The sequence below is a fragment of the Propithecus coquereli genome, unplaced genomic scaffold (genome assembly GCF_000956105.1).
Source record: "Propithecus coquereli isolate 6110/MARCELLA unplaced genomic scaffold, Pcoq_1.0 Scaffold81, whole genome shotgun sequence".
NCBI classification, from domain to species: domain Eukaryota; kingdom Metazoa; phylum Chordata; class Mammalia; order Primates; family Indriidae; genus Propithecus; species Propithecus coquereli.
In genome coordinates, this window is record NW_012154285.1 from 5167168 (window position 1) to 5184902 (window position 17735).

General features: G+C 45.9%; 1 protein-coding gene across 1 annotated transcript in view; it reads right to left on the reverse strand.

Annotated features, from left to right (window-relative positions):
• Nucleotides 1-17735, reverse strand: part of P2RX7 (purinergic receptor P2X, ligand gated ion channel, 7) — a 40907-nt gene that overhangs the window by 21510 nt on the left and 1662 nt on the right. Inside the window, exons 2-4 of the mRNA XM_012663518.1 lie at nt 5907-6075; nt 4702-4770; nt 619-691 (exon numbers count right to left, since the gene is read on the reverse strand). Of these exons, the coding sequence (XP_012518972.1) occupies nt 619-691; nt 4702-4770; nt 5907-6075 (311 nt within the window). The remainder of the gene's footprint in view (nt 1-618; nt 692-4701; nt 4771-5906; nt 6076-17735) is intronic.

Consider the following 17735-nt stretch of genomic DNA (forward strand, 5'->3'; position numbering starts at 1 on the left):
TTCTAAGGGAGAATTAATTAAATAGTGAGTAATGTTAAAATGATCTCTATGCCAACTCAAATACACATGTATTATGGAATTGTATGCAACGTTCATATGCCTCTGTGTGTGTGTGTGTGTGTGTGTGTGTGTGTGTGTGTGTGTGTAGGTGTTATAACCACTGATGGTTTTTTCTTTTTTATGGTTTTTTTTTTTATTGTCAGGTTCCTTTTTAAGTTAAAACATAAGATAAGGAAATTCTGTAGATTAATAGGAGGGCTGCTTCCAGTTGCTCTGGGGGTACAAGTTCATGCTCCTCAACCTTTAGGGAAATTCGGGGGAAAGTTTAGAATGCGCAGATGACGCTATGGGCCATGTGATTTTTCTATCCATTAGAACCCTGAACCTGCTAGGTTTTCAGGAGCTTCTCTCACTGGGAAATTGGAGTCACATTCACAGTCAGCAGCTGGTTTGCTGGGGACAGAGCCAAGGCATGGGGCAGATACTGGCTCACATATGATGATGGTGGAAGAAGGCAGCTGAGAACCAAAGGCTAAAGACCTGAATTGTGCATCATGAATGTCACCAAGATGCTAGACCATCCACCCCCAGGGTCCCTGGAAAAGAAACAGAAAGTACCTTTGCTCTTTGGGTCCATCCATCCCTTTTTACAGCCCCGGTCAGAAGAACAAAGCGTCCTGCGGGTGGGATACTGCAGGGAGAAGGACAAGATCATGGGCAGTAAGTGGTGTGTGCTACTAATGTACGAAGAAGCGGATGTCTACGTCCACACAAAATCTTGTATGCGAATGTTCACAGCACTGCTACTCACAACAGCCAGAAAGTGGAAACAACCCACATGTCCACTGATGGATGAATGGAAAAATAAATGTGGTACATTCATACATGGAATCTTATTCAGCCATAAAAAGGATGAAAGACTCATATGTGCTGCAACATGGATGAACCTGGAAAATGTTAAGTGAAAGAAGCCGGTCACAAAAGGCCACATATTGTATGATTTCATTTATACGAAATGTTCAGAATAGGCAAATCCATAGAGACAGAAAGCAGATTGGTGGTTGCCAGAGGCCAGGGGTGGGGGGAGTAGGGTGTGACTGCTAATGGGGACGGGGTCTCCTTTTGGGGGTGATGGAAATATTCTGGAATTAGATGGTGGTGATGGTTGTACAACTCTGTGAATAAACAAAAAACCACTGAATTGTACACTTTAAAATGGTAGATTTTATAATATGTGAATTATATCCCAATAAAAAACAAAAATAAATAAAAATTTGAAAAGTGGATGTTTGGGTAGCCAGGGACCACAGCCCTTAGGGAGAGGACAGGTGGCCTGCTCCAAGCGGCCCTATGGTTGCAGGACTGAGCAGTGTAGACAGGTGCAGAGACTCAGCAGGACACGTGGAACTGAGGGACATCAGCCAGCACACTCTCCTGGCCTGAGAAAATGAGGCCAGCCCAGTTTCAGGGCTGAAGGACAGGGTAAGGAAAAGAGAAATGAGATGACTTGGTTTATGCACGTTTGACTTCCATTTTCTAGGAAGCAGGCTTAATGACCAGTCTTAGAGAAGCCAGAACATGACACGAGTATGAAAATAGCCTCTGTTCCTTGTCCTCTCTGCGGTTTGTGGCTCTTACAGCGATTCAGGGCAAGGACCTAGGTCTTGGACCCAAGTACACCTAGGTTTTGCAATAACTGCACCATTTTATAGCTGAGTGACCTCAGTAAAGTCACTTCACCTCTCTGAGCCTCAGTTTCCTCATCTATAAAAGGAAGGTGAACAGATTTGTCTTGTATGGTTGTTGTGAAGGTTAAATGAGTTATGAAAAAAGGGGGTTAGCACATAATATTTGCTCAATGAATGTTTCTCATAGTTTTCAAACTCTCTCATGATCTCTTTTCTTCCCAGGCTTCCTTCCTCTTATCACCCAGCATGTCCCTGGCCTCCTCCCCTTGTGACCTTCCAAATTAGACTACAAACCCTTTGAACGCAAAACCTGAGCCATATCTTTGTAGCCCAAGAGCCCAACACCTAATAGGTCTTGATAAATATGGAATGAATGAAAAATGAATGAGTGATCATTCACTGTGGCTCATGGAACGTTATGTTATTTTCATTATCAACTGGAAATAAATCTCAAGAAAGAAGAGAAACCAATTTTATTTTGCTCTCCAAAAGAAATTCTAAAATTAAAAAAAAAAAACATTAGTTTTGTTTTAATCTCTTTTGTGATTGCTGCACAAATTAAATATGGCCACAAATTCTCAGTCACTCTCCTGATTGAGAGGTGGAGTGTTTCCCCCTCTTTTTGAAGCTAGGCTGGTGCTGTGACTCCATGACCAACAGAAGTCAGAAGTAATGCTGTGCTCAGGCCTAAGCCTTAAGAAGGCCTGGAAGCTTCTGGTTTTTGGTTTGGGGAACCTGAGCTGCTATTAGGAAGTTTGGCTACCCTGCTGGGGAGACAATGTGGACAGACGCTACAGAGAGGAAAAGTCTTGAGGGATCCCACAGAGGAAGAGATGCCCCGTCATCCCAGTGCACCAGTCGAGTCTCCAAATGACACCAACTCTAGATGTCATGTGACTGCAACTCCATGAGAGATCCTGAGGGGGACCAGCAGAAGAACCACCCAGCTGAGCTCAGTCAACCATTGAACTGTGAGAATTAATCAAATGCTTGTTTTAAGCCCACCAGGTTCAGGGTAGTTTGTTTTGCAGCAACAGATAACTGAAACAAATGTCTATTCATTTTCCTGTATAACTGGGACTTGGTCATATTTATTAAGATGATCGGAGATAGAGTAGATGTTGCTATGCAAAGAGAGGAGGGGAATGTCCAATTAGACCAACCCAAACCAGCTTGGGGGATAGGTTAAAATCCCAGAGAGTTACATGGTGTTGTCTGGGCTAACAGTGCCCCCACAGAGCCCTTTGGGTTCCAACCACTCTGAGTGACATCCTGTCTGAGGAGAAGTAACATGTCATTTGAATCATAACAGCTCACAGTTATTGAGTGCTTACAATGTACCATGCCTTGTTTTAAGCATGCTACAGGTATTCACTCATTAGTTTCAATAGTCCCAAGAGCTAGGTTTTGTTGTTAGCCCCATTTTACAGATGCATACGTCAAGGCACAGAGCGATGAAGTCACCTGCCCAAGGTCTCAAAGCTAATAAGTCAAGTTTGGAACCATTAGCAATCTAGCTTGCAAGCCCAGGCTCTTAATCCCTAGGCTATCCTACCTCCCTTCCTTATGAGTCTCAATAACTTGAAAAGTATCTTTGTGTGTACACAGGGATGGAGTGTGGCATAGAGATGTCCAGAGCATGGAACAAAAGAGAACCAGGGACCCCAAACTGGATTAGAAAGCGAGCACTGCTGGGAAGGGAGGTGGAGGGGAGTGTTTAGCTGGACTGGCTGCGAGCGAATTCATCAGAGTAGCAGGGACGGTGCAGCGGACATGGGGGCAAAATAAAGGTAGACAGGTCTCTCACTCTAGCCAGGGCAACAGAGTGAGACTCTGTCTCAAAAAAAAAAAAAAAAAATAACAAAGTAGACAGGTCTCCTTTTAGGGGGAGTGTTATTGACATAGACACCAAGGGAATGTCATCTTGGTTCGTAGTTCGGGTACAAATGATGGCAAAGACTGTACTGACTGTTTACCCCGAGCTCCTAGACACTCAGGAAACTAGACCTTGTTGCAGAGTGGGCTGGTGACAAGACTCCACAAGCAAGGCTGGTCCTGCCCACAGGCAGAGGCCCTGGCTGGGTGGCACCACCACTGCCACGTGCCTCAGCGTTGGGAATGGTCCCGGGTGAAGCACATTATGTGACCTGAGAGGAGAGGCTGGAAGGGTGGGAGCGACAGGCCGTACCTGGTAGAAACACATTGGTATAGGTAAACTTAGAACAGCTAGTTTTCATCTTTGAGAGCAGAAAGCAGGGCTGTGAAGGGACAGAGCAGGACAAATACAATTTGATAGGGAAGAAAGTTTTCCAGAACGAGGTAGGAGAAGGTCAAGAGTACAGAGGGGGCAAATCCAAGTTGGGAAAGACTGTTTGGGGGGATGGGGTTGGTCACGGGGGGGTGTGTGAGCACCTGATACAGAGGCTAAAACTCTTAAGAAGTGGGATGAACAGGCAACCCTGAGTGGCTTGACAGCGTGTCCCAGGACTAGCCCTGCACACAGCTCAGTGTGGATCATGGCAAGAGAAGCTATGAATGAGGACACCCGGCGTCTACTCCTGGCTCTGCCTCCAGGAAGCTGTGTGACCCTGGGGAAGTCACTTAACCTCACTGAGTCCGTGTTCTGACCTGTGAAATGGGGCTGGGAATGCCATTATCCTCCCAAAGTTGTGAGGCTCCAGTGAAACGTAAAATGTTGTGCAAATGGCAAGAATCATTGTTGTCATAAGCCACGAAGGGACCCAGTGATGGTAAGAGCAGGGCTCCAGTCTCCACGGGCCACAGTGCTGCAGCAGGAGGCCGAGGGGGACAGAAGAATCTGGCGGCCATGGAGGGAGACCTGCAATGTCTTCTTCTCCTTCTTCCACTCAGCCAGCCCAACCCCACAAAGAGGCAGTTGCTCAGTAATTATTTGCAGCTCAAATACACCGGGTCCCAATGTCTGCTTCCTCCTACCTGCGCCTCCTCTAGGAACTCTTATCACCCATCCAGCCGCTCCCCGTCCCCTCCTTACCTCTGGACACAACCGCTGCTCTTGGCCTTCGGTCTTGAGAAAGTTTGTCATCACAAAGAAGGAGTTCCCCTGCAGAGAAAAAGGAAAGGGAAGGAAAATTTGAGGCCTTTGAGAAGAAAACTGCTTAATTATAATAATCCAGCTTGCTAAGTGCCTGGGGGCGAACCTTTCCACTCTTCTAAGCTTCTAGAAACCAGAGTCTATAGGCAACCTGGAATATGCCAAGGGCTTAATATCAAAGCCTGATGAGCCTCCCTGCTGAGCCGAGGGAGAGCAAAGGAACAATTCAAATGGCGGAGGAGTCATTTTCCATTCCAGCCTCAAAAGCAGCCTTTTCGGGGCTTTTTGGACAAAATCAAATCCCATTAAATTGAAATGCAAGAGACCTGTGGAGGTGGGAGTAGGGGAGTAGACTTCATCGAACACTGTTCACATTTTCCAGGACATTAATTAAAGGGCGATAGGGCAGCCCACCACCTGGGCAATGGCAGGATTTTAATGACCCACTGTTAGAAACAAACAGCAGCTTCAGCTTTATGGGTTTTTGCAAAGCTTTCCAGCTCCGTGGGACTGCAAACGTGCGTGCCCTTTTGTCCCTACTGCCCGCCCACCCCCCCATCTGTATTTTGCAATCCTCAACCCCACTTTAATTTCTCCAATTTGGCAATTCTGCTTTCATTTTCTCTGCTTGCAAATTTAGACAGTCACATGCCTTTTCTCTGTGACCCGCACCTTTCCTCTCATTGCCAATTACATCCTTTCTTTGTGCAAAAATGTGCACAAGAATGAGCTCCTGGAGACGGTTTTTGTTGATGAAATGCCACACAAACAAAGGTGCCTTCTGGGTAGAAAGTTCTTTGCCCTTCTGAATCTAGGCAGACCTTGCCGACTTGGTGGCTCTGCTTCTCAAAAACTGTGTATAAATGGAGTGTGAGTGAATCAAATCATGTTTTAAATGCACTAGGACACGCTTCTATTTTGAGAAACCCTGTAGGACTTGATAAAGCAAAGAATCGTCTCCTTTGAGCTGCTGGATCTGACCCAGTTCTGCAATTTTTAGGTTTTCTCAGTTGGGATTTTTACAGAGCTTTTAAAATAGGGCCAATGTTTTTCTGGAGTGAGGCTCTAGGTCCCAGGGGAAGGGGGCAAGGCCCTGGTGACAGTAACCAGGGGTGAGTCCTGGGGGAGTGCTGCCAGGTGCTCACCTGCAAAGGGAAGGTGTAATCCGCAGTGTCAAAGACGTGCTGCACCGACTTCTTCACTCCGTTCTCCACGATCTCCTCTTTCACCTCCGCTATTCCTTTCACCTTGGTGTGCACAGAACTGATGACAGGCTCTTTCTGCTGGTATAGCTTGTCACTCACCAAAGCAAAGCTAAATGGCAGACAGAAAAGCATCAGTGGTCTTCTCGAGGGAGGCACCATGCAGTGGTTTGGAATAAAGGCTCTAAAGGCCACTTCCATTCAACTCTGCTGTGACTCGCTTCTCTGTGACTCATGTTCCCTCTCTGCAAAATGGAAAGAATAGTCATCCAGCCTCATGGGGTTGTGAGGATTAAATGAGATATGTATGCAGACTCCTTAACACAGTAACAGGCACATAGGGAGCACTCACTGCAAGAAAACTACTGCCCCTGATCCTATTCTTTAACATTGCCTAATAGGAACCCTAATTTATAGGGCAGCTTCTCAAAATAATAAAATCCAGCTCCAGGTGAGGCCACCAGCTTTGTCCTGAGGCTCAGGAACACATCAGCACCTTCCAATCTAAAGCTGTGTCTTGTGGGTCAGCCACCTGCTTTTCAGAAATACCCAACTGCTTTATAAATAATATTGATAATAGCAGTTACTCTTTATTGAGCACTTAATATGTGCCAAGTGCTGTACATGCTTCTTCTCCTTTAATCCTCAGGACAATAATATGAGATGGTTACTGTGATCATTACCATTTTGTAGATGAGGGAATGGGCTCAGAGAGGTGAAGGAACTTGCCCAAGGTCACACAGAGACACAGTGGCAGAACTGAGGTCCATGATTGGTCCACCTTCTAACCCAGAGCCAGCAACCTTCTTAACTGTGTGTTAGACTTGTTCATAAATGACATGGCTCTGCCTCTGGTTTCCTGCCATTAGGTCAGTTCATTAACTGTTTTTTTTTTTTTTCTTTTTGAGACAGAGTCTTGCTTTGTTGTCCAGGCTAGAATGAGTGCCATGGAGTCAGCCTAGCTCACAGCAGCCTCAAACTCCTGGGCTCAAGCAATCCTCCTGCCTCCGCCTCCTGAGTAGCTGGGACTACAGGCACGAGCCACCTCACCCGGCTAATTTTTTGTTTCTATTTTTAGTTGACTGGCTAATTTTTTCTATTTTTAGTAGAGACGGGGTCTCGCTCTTGTAGAGGCTGGTCTTAAACTCCTGGCCTCAAACAATCCTCCCACCTCGGCCTCCCAGAGTGCTAGGATTACAGGCATGAGCCACTGTGCCCAGCCATGTTTTTTGTAATTTATGATGTTTTGACATGTTAGGGGGCCTACCTGGCTGGGAGGAGACTGACCTTCCTAGGGATAATTATTATTAATATATTATCTATGATAAAGATAGACCTATGATACACAATCATTTTTAATGACTAAAGAGTATTCTAGTGTTTAGATTGAATATATGAAACTGCCCATTTTGTAACCATAACTGTAGAATACAGGCAATTCCATATGCTTCAACCTAAGAGGTACATTATGATAATTTTTCAACCAGTTTCTTATGGATAGATATTTAACTGGAAGATTTGTTCAATTTTCCCAATTACAAACATTTTTTTGGTAGCCCTAATATAGTCCTTACTATGTGCCAACCACTCTTCAAATATTTTACAAACACATATTAACTCTTTCAATTCTCATTCCCCCCACCAAACAAACAAACAAACAAACAACAACCCTGTAAGGAAGGTACTAGTATTACCCCCACCTAATAGCTGAGCAAACTGTGGTGTGAACAAAGTGAGAAACTTGTCCAAGGTCACTCGGTGAACAGTAGCACCCGATTTGAACACAGCCATGTGGCTCCACAGCCTCAGCTCTCTCAAATGCTATGGTAAATGGAATTCTTTTTCAAATTGCCTTTTCAAACGTTCATTGCAGGTGTATAGAAACACAGTTGATTTTTGTGTGTTGATCTTGTTTCTTGCAACTTTACTGAACTGGTTTATTAGCTCTAATAGTTTTTTTGTGAATTCCTTGGGATTCTCCATATATGGGATTAGACAATCTATGAGTGAAGATAGTTTTACTTCATCCTTTGCCATTTGGATGCCTTTTATTGCTTTTTCTTGCCTAATTGCTCTGGCTAGAACTTCTAGTACAATGTTGAACGGCAGCAGTGAAAGCATCCTTGTCTTCTTCCTGACCTCAAGGAGAAAGCTTTCAGTTTTTCACCATTAAATGTGCTCAGTCTATGCTCCTACCCACTGTGCTGTCTGTCCACCCCGCAGTCATGTTTCAGGACACTCACACAAGCATCTTCTCACACCTGAGGCCTTAAGTGCTCAGGATAAACTTCTGAGTCAAAGGGTATGCACATTTTATATCAACTCATTTTGCCAAACCACAAAAGTTTGAACCATTGCGGGCTTCTACCAGCAAAGCAAGAGTGTACACACCACATTTGAAGAGGGGCTTGACAAACAGGAGGGTGGTTGTGTGAACTTGGCAGGGCAACATGTTGGGGGCACATGGCCAGAGGGGTTGGGGATATTAGTTGGAGGAAGAGGAGAGACATAGTAGCAGGGTGCAGCCATTTGAAGACTATCACCTAAAAGAGGGAACATAGGGCAGAGCTGTCACCGAAGGTGAAAGTTATAGGGAGGTAGATTTGGGCTCAGTACAAGGAAGAAATGTGTAACGATTAGAGCAGTCTCAGCACACAGCAAGCTTTCCTTGTGGTTGCTAGCTGGTGATGGTGAAGGTGATGATAATTTCCATTTATCCCATCGATGTCTCCCTCTCTCCTGTCTCCTCTCCACCTGCACTTAAACATCATTTCTCATCTTAAAAATAAGCCCCCCTTGATTCCACCTTCTCCTACCACCACTCGATGCCTCTGTTCTCGTAGCCAAGTCCCTTGAAAGAGTGAGTCATCACATCCATTTCCGCATCTCCATTCACTCCTCCACCCACTCCAGTCTGGCTCCCACCCCCACCACTTCTCTAAAGCCTCTCCTGCCAAGTAAATAACAACGTCATTGTCACTAAATCCAACAGACACGCCACAGACCTGATCTTCCTGGAACTGTCAGCAGCAGCTGACACCGTTGACCATGTACCACTTCCCTCTACTTCTTCCCTTAGCTTCTGGAAATCCACATTCTTTCTTTCTTTTTTTGGTTGAGACAGGGTCTCACTATGTTGTGTGGGCCAGAGTACAGTGGCGTCATCATAGCTCACTGCAGCCTCGAACTCCTGGGCTCCAGTGATCCTCGTGCCTCAGCTTCCCGAATAGCTGGGACTACAGCTGGGACTACCATCACACCTGGTTAATGTTTTTGTATCTTTTTTAGAGACAGGGTCTTGCTATGTTGCCCAGACTGCTCTTGAACTCCTGGCCTCAAGCAATCCTCCCGCCTCGGCCTCCCAAAGTGCTAGGATTACAGGTGTGAGCCACCACGCCTGGCCCACATTCTCACTTTCTTTGAATCTCTGAGGCTATTCCTCAGAATCCTTTGGGGACTTCTGCACCCTGACTCCTTAAAGATTAGTGATCCTTAGGGGTCTGGTCTAGGCCCTCTTGCTTTCTCATCTGCATCTTCTCTTGCTGGTCGGTTGCAACTACTTCCATGGCTCTCATTACCATCTATATATTGGTGATATATAAATCTATCTATATCTCCACTCCCGATTTTTCTCCCCAGCTACCCATTCAACAACTCCATTCGTGTGTCCCATAGACACCGCCAACTCAGTGCCTTCAGTTCTGAACTCATCTTCCACCCTCAATTGGCTTTTTCTCTTGCATTTTCTACCCTAGTAAGTTGTTCCACCACCCATGAGTTGCCCAAGCCAGGAACATGGTACACTCCATGGCCTTGGGCAAGTTACTTACCCTTTCTGAGTCATCATTTCTTCTTCTATAATAAGGGGATATTAGCATTATATTGGGGAGGGTTTTCTAGTTCTAAACAACAGGATCCACTCTACTGAGCTTAAGAAGAAATATTGTCCAGAAAAGACAAATTTGAGAGGCGGAGAGTAGATGAGTGGCTGCCAGGGCTGAGCAGCCACTGGGCGTGGGAACAGGGAGTGACCACTAATGGGTCTGAGGGGTCTTACTGGGGTGATGAAATGTTCTGAAACTGGGCTGTAGTGATGGCTGCACAACTTGGTACATTTACGAAAAGTCATTGAAATGTATACCTAAAAAATGGGTGATTTTATGATATTTCAATTATATGGAACAAAGTTGTGAAAAAATAGAGGAAAAAATTGATTTTTAAGGGATGTTAGGCAGTTCATACAATCTCTCAGAGGACCAAAAACAAGGTTTACTTGAACACTGCACAGCCAGGAACAACACCCTGGGAGCAGGGACTGTTCTAGAGAAAAATCTCTAGGGCCACTGCCCTGCTCTAATGTGGGAATTCATAAACAAGGAGGAGCCTGTGCCAATGGCGTTTGGGACTGGGTGCCAGGATCTCAGTCACTGCCCTTCCTCGGCCCTTCCTCGGTGAGCTGGATGCCTCCAGGGCCACGCCTCCTGCACTAGGCTGAATAATGACCCCAACAATATGAGGTCCTAATCCCTGGGACCTTATTTGGGGGGTGGGGAGGAAGGGTTTTTGCAGATGTGATGAAGTTAAGGATTTTGATGGTGAGATTATCCAGTTTGGCCCTAAATGCCATTACATGTGTCCTTATAAAAGAGAAGCAGCTGGGTGCAGTGGCTCACACCTGTAGTCCCAGCTACTCTGGAGGCTGAGACAGGAGGATCACTTGAGGCCAGGAGTTCAAGACCAGTCTGGGCAACATAGCAAGACCCCATCTCTAAAAAATAAAATATGATAAAATAAAAGTAAATTTAAAAAGAGAGAGGCAGAAGGAGATGTGACACACACAGAGGGAAAGGCCATATGAGGATGAAGCAGAGAGAGATTTGAAGATTCTGGCTTTGAAGACGGGAGTGATGCGGCCACAGCCAAGGAACAGCCGTAGCCATAAGAGGCTGGACGAGGCAAGGAACGGAGTCTCCCCTGGAACCTCTGGGGGAGATTATGGTCCTGTCAACACTTTGATTTCAGCCCAGTGATACTGACTTTGGACGTTTGGCCTTCAGAACAGTGAGAGAATAAATTTTTGTGGCTTTAAGCCATCAAGTTCATGGTTATTTGTGGCAGCAATCCTAGGAAACTAATACCTGGACAAGAGAACAAGTGGAGGCCCATATATTGCTTGTTTAAAGTATTTAAAAGTTATAACAAACTTTAAAATGTGTTCTCTCATCTATCTTAATAAATATACGTCCATTACAACCCGGAGGGCCAGATTCAAATTCAGAATTCTTGGATGCCTCAGAATTCTGTGCCAGACACGGAGGTGCTGGTTGAAGGAGCTCCTGGCACACAGCTCACCCCACTTCTCATCTCACTCCCAGATCCTTCCACACACGTGTGTGTGGGTGCCCCGAGCCCATGCCCAAACTCCCTCCACACCCTCCTTTGCAAACAGCTGCCCCTTGGGCACCCTTTGGGCCTAAGAGCATGCCCATGGGTGCTATAGTCTGCTTCCAAGAGGACCAATCTGGAAAGAGGTTCACAGCCGTTTGGGTAGAGCATTCTAGGGCCCTGGATACCCAAAGCATAGCTGGGTGGGAGTGCAGCCCTGGGTGGGCACATTCTGCCCCTGTGACAAGCAGAATTCTAAGATGACTCAGGACTTCCTGCATCCTGGTATACACACCCCACCCCCAGAACTTTGAATATGATGGATATTTCACTCCCACGATTAGGTTACGTTATTTGGTACAGTTGATCTTAAAACAGGAAGATTATCTTAATGATCTGGGCCTGACCCAATCACATGAGCTCTTTCAAAGCAGAGTTTTCTTCTACTGGTCTCAGGACAGAAGTCAGAGATTTGAAGCATGAGAACAATTCATTGTGCCATTTGCTGGCTTGAAGAGAGAGAGGCCCGCGTGGCAAGGAGTGTGGGTGGACTTCAGGATCTGAGAGTGGCCCCTGGCTGACAGCTAGCTAGTAAACAGAGCTCTCAGTCTATAGCCTCAGGGATTAAATTCTGCCAACAAAAAAGAATGAGTTTGGAAGTGAATTTTCCCCCAGAGTCTCCAGAGAAGAACTCAGCCTACTGACACCTTGACTTAGGCCTGTGGAGCTGTTTTAGTTTAGTGAATAGAAACTAAAACAGCCCCCACAGACCCCTTATTCCATAGGGAAGCTCAAAGTCCACAGAGAGACAGAGTGGGGACTCTGGGGTCCAGGGCAGGGACCTCCCTACTGTACAGGTCAAAGGGCAATACCGTCCCCCTATTCTTGAATTTGAGTTCTGCTCACACCTACCTCCCCATGTTGCTTCCTGTGTGTAAAAGTTTTGCTTTGGAAAAGCTTGGGTCTTGTTGGAAAGTGTGGGGTCTCGTGTTATGTCCTAGCTGCAAAGGAAGCTGAGAAATTAAGTACTGACATGTGTTAGAGAGGTGGAGCTCATAACAGGGATTTCTCCGAACATGGTTAGGCTGTTCAGATCATAATTACCCACTTCAAGAATGAATTTTTTTTTTACAGATAGGGTCTTGCTCTGTCACCCAGGCTGGAGTGCAGTGGCACAGTCATAGCTCACTGTAACCTCGAACTCCTGAGTTCAGGCGATCCTCCCACCTCAGCCTCCTGAGTAGCTGGGACTATAGGCGTACACCACCACACCCAGCTAATTTTTTAATTTTTTTGTAGAGGTGAGGTCTTTCTATGTTGCCCAGGCTTGTCTCAAACTCCTGGGCTCAAGGGATCTTCCCGTCTTGGCCTCCCAAAGTGCTGGAATTACAGGCGCCACCAAGCCTAGCCAAGAACCTATCTTATAGGATTATTTATGAGGATCAAGTAGACTAATACATGTCACATGCTAAGAACAGAATGTGGCACATGCTAAGACCTCAACAATACTCAGTAGGTGACTTATTTATTATATTTCAAGCCTAATGATCTCTCTAAAATGAATATATGAGCATAAAATCCTAAATGTTTTCTGTATGTTTAAAACTGTTCTAATAAATGCTGAGGGCTGGGGAGACAACTCTCCATGCTTTGTCAGTGCCCTCAGGCTGACGCTCAGGGTGCTCCGCGATCTGAGCCCTGCCAGCTTCTCCAGCCCCACCTTGGCCTCGCCTTCTTGGCCATTGTATATCCAGCCCGCCAACACGCATGCAGTCCTGTGCACAAGTCCTGTGGCTCTTCTCCTTCCTATTCCTAGCACTGTGCTGACAGCCCAAGAGGGCTGGGGCAGTGTCCCCCAGAAGCCCATGGGCGCAGGAGAGAGGCCTCTGCCATTGCACCGTGAAACAAGAACACTGAGGCAGCTTTTCGTAAAGCCAGAGCCATCCATTTGAAAGGACCATGCTTATTTTTTTGAGATAACATGCTTCCAGCTTCTCGTAATGTTTGGCGCTAGACTATGATTATAAAAAAGGGATGCGGATAGATGGTAGCAGTCGGGGTGCTTTAACTGCTCGTCTTAACAATGTCGTGTCAGTCGGCAAGCTTGCCTCTCCTCGTGTCAGTAAAAACCATCATCCTCCACCAGAAACCGGAGTCATCCTTCCCCGCCTTGCAAATCCATCGGTTCTACCTCCAAAACATATCCCAGCTTTGTCCATATCTCTCCAGCGCTACCATCCCATTCTAGCTCGTCACCATCTTCTCACTTCTGATGACTCCGGTAACCTTCTCACTGGCCCCTCACTGTCATTCCTGCCCCACCACAATCTATGCTCTGCACAGGGGCCTGTGAGAGTGTCTCGAAACATGAGTCAGAGGGTTGCACCCCTCTGTGTAAAACTTGTCAGTGATTTCCCGCGGGAATCAAATTCCAGCCCTTACCCTGGCCTGCCTTCGGCTCCTGCTCCTTCCTCCTCTCTCTCCAGGTTCTGGAACATGCTGTCCTTTCTGTTCCTCTTTTGCTCCCAGATCTTTGCGTGTACTGTTCTCTTGGCCCCATGTGTTGTGTCGCTAGATTCTTCTCCTTCTGCAGGAGTCACCTCCTGCAGTGGGTCTTCTCTGCCCTCCCCCGGCCAAGTTCTATCACAACACTCAGGGGCCAAGAGTGAGAAGAGAACATGGCGAATCTTCTCATGTTTCTGTGCCTCTGAAGACGGCGAGGGCTCCAGGGGCCTGGCTTGGATCTGCTCCTCCTGGCCTCTGGTGCCTCCTTCATGGTGGGCTCCGGTCTACTCAAATGGTGGTGGCCCAGGCTCACAGGTGGCCAGCCAGAGGCTACATTTTAACAGTCGCAAACCAACACAGCAGCACTGTCTCCATGGCAATGGCCAGCCTGGGGCTGAGAAGGACAACACTGGCCCTGCTCACTGTTGGCCCCAGTGGAGGCTGGCTGGGCAGGACAGAAACAGCAGCTGGGAGTGGAGCTCGTTCTCCTGTCCCTCTCTCAACCTTCCCTGGTCTTCTGTGGCCACTGGAAAAGCTTCCAAGAGAAATATTCCCCAGGGAAGAGGGAACCTTCCCAAGAGAATACAACTGTCTTTTACAGAGTTCTCTGCTTACAATCTTTCTATGGCTTCTCAACTCTCTCGGAATAAAACTCAAAGAATTCTCCAAGGTGATGTCATCACAGGGTGCTTGGTTTAGGCAACAGCTTGTTGGTCACGAGCAAACCACATGATAGTGAAGTGCCAGGGTGGGTCGGCAGCCTCCGCGGGCCAAGCAGCACGTACCCAATGAGAAGCAGGGCACCTGGCGGGACCGGGAAGGGGCTGAGGTAAGAATACGAGGACCCCTAGATGACAACCCAGGGAGAGTCTCCATAGCCCAGTTACAGAGCTGAGACAAACCAGGGCTAGAGAAGTAGCCTTCAGAAGTCCCTGGAATGCCTGGCATTTGGAAATACCTTGTAACAGTTATTTGTTTTTTCACTGTCTTCCCTCCTCACTTCCTTTTCCCATTTTCCCTCTGGTAACAGAATTCTTTCTTCCTAAGGAAAATCCCCTGGATGTAGTTCAGGTAGGGCTCACTCTGTTCTGCCATCTTCTTCCTACTTCCTGTTGGGGGAGCCAGCACATGACCCTGCCATGGCCAGTCAGATGACACCATGCCCCTGGCCGCAGTGATTGGTTCAGGGATGAATATGTAACTCTCACCTGAACAATGAGAGTCTTCCTGGGACTTTTCTACCCAGGAAAAGACTTGTTTGTTCCTGTGGGGTTGCTATTAATAAAAGAAGAGAATGTAAGGATATGAGTGTGCCATCTTACTATGTAGACAGTCTATTCAAGAAGGAGGTCAGATGGAGGCAAATAGAGCCAAGATGTGAGAAGAGAGACCTGCCCTGATGACATAGTTTGAACTCTGTACATTCGTCTGTATCTGAGGACAGCTCCATCTCTTTGACCAATTACATGATCCAATAAATTCCCCCTTATGGCTTTATGGTTAACTTGAGTTAGGTTTCTGTCACTTACTACCCACATAATCCTGACTGACATAGGCGTGCTCAGCACCTTGCCCACACACTCCTGCAACCCTGGGGGCTGGAGCCACTTGACTCCTCTTGTAGCTGCATCCCTGCCTCTGACTTCAGGTCTGAACTTCATTGTGAGAGGCTATGAGAAGCCGAACAGCCTCTTGATTTATTTCCCCTATGACTAGTCCTTGCCTTGTACCCAAATCTTAATAACTGAGGCCCTGTCTTACTTACATATCCTGGCATTTTGCTCTTTTAGCCCTAGAAGAGACAACTGGCCAGAACCCATCACCTGCGGTTGTGTCCTGAACATTGCTCAAACCTTTCTGAATTTCCACCTGTGGTCCACACAAGTCCTATGTGATGCAAACTACCTCCTCCAATCTCTGTGTACCATGGGTCTACCCATTCCACAGATGGCTAAGTCATGGCTACATGAACTCAAGGCTTCACAGTACAACTTAGGCAACATTTCCCAAACTGTGTACTATGAGACTCTATTTGGTGAGATGTTATTTGATATTCCCTTAATAGGAAAAAAACAAAACTGGAAATATTTTTTGTTCCATTTTATATTTTGAAATATAAACAGTGGAGAAACATTTTTATATGGAAGTGATCTTCAAAGTCAGCACTTAAGATGAAAATCACATCTCATCAAAATCACCTTTGGTAAATGCTTCAATTGTCCACAAAGCATAGCAAACACCTTCCACCTCCCAGTGGGTCAGTGGTCTTTGCAGAGCCAAGTTTTCCTCCAGCTCTGAAACAACTTGCTGTTTTTCCAGTTTTGCTGCAGGTGAAGGTGAAGGAGTTGGATTATTTTAGGGGCCATGTTGGGTGAAAAACATGTATCTATATTAACAGGTAGAGTAGCAAGATTCTCACTCCGTGGGAGGCACGTGGTAACAGAGATTGACTGAGGGAAGCCCAGACTCAAGCGTCCCATCTTGTGCTTACTCCAGAGCACCCAACCGCTGAAGCACTGCACTATTCATATTGCTGTCTCTCTCTCCATGTCCCCGTGGAACATGCGTGACTGAATTTGAGGGAGTTCAATACATGCAAGTTATGATTTCACCAGATGAGAGAAAAATATTTATCATTATAAGCTGTTCTCATAGTAGTCTGTTCTTACGTATGCAATAATCTGCTTTTAAGAAATTATTTTTATTTTTTATTTTTCAAGACAGAGTCCTGCTCTGTTGCCCAGGTTAGAGTGCCATGGCGTCAGCCTAGCTCACAGCAACCTAAACTCCTGGGCTCAGGCAATCCTCCTGCCTCAGCCTCCCGAGTAGCTGGGACTATAGGCGTGCACCACCATGCCCGGCTAATTTTTTCTATTTTTAGTTGCCCAGCTAATTTCTTCTTTCTTCTATTTTTAATAGAGACGGGGTCTTGCTTTTGCTGAGGCTGGTCTTGAACTCCTGACCTCAAGCAATCCTTCCACCTCAGCCTCCAAGGGTGCTAGGGTTATAGGCACGAGCCACCAGGCCCAGCCTGCTTTTAAGAAATTATGTGTGGGGGGGTGGGGAAAAAAAAGAGAAATTATATGCTGGATTCAAGCATACCAGGAAGTCCCATCACCTGCTACATGGAATCATGACATATAATCTATGTATTGATGCAAAAGGGACCATTTGCTAATTATTCTCTTTACTATTGGTCCTATGGTAGCTGGTCTAAGTAATGTCTTATTTTAGAACTTCAGCATATATATTTATTATTAAATATTTGTTGAATAGTAAACATGAATCAAATAATGATAATCCTAATAATAATAACATTATTAATAATAAGAACTAGCACTCAATCAGGGCTTGCTATGTACCATGTTTCTCTAAGAGCTCTGCATTTATTAGCTCATTTAATATTCCCAACAACAATTATCCCCATTTTATAGATGAGGAAACTAAGGCTCAAAGAGGTGAAGGAATTTTGAATCCACATTTCCAGATCTCAAATCCCAAGCTTAGATGTGGTTACTATGAGATTCGAAGGAGACAATATATATAAACATACCTATTATATTCAAAAAGATTATTTTTTAAAAATAGATACCAGTTATGGAGCTCTTATCCTATGCCATCATCATGATAAGGCTTTTCATGCCTTTTCTTGTTTAATTGTCACAACAACTCTGTGAACAGATACAAAAATTGCAGCTCAGAGAAGTTAAGTGACTTGGCCAAGGAGACATACCCAGAGTTATAAAATGGGTTGCTCTAAATCTTAGTAAACTACACTGTCACCCTGTTCCTGTTGGGGGAGTCAGCACATGACCCTGCCATGGTCAGTCAGATGACACCATGCCCCTGGCCGCAGTGATTGGTTCAGGGATGAATATGTAA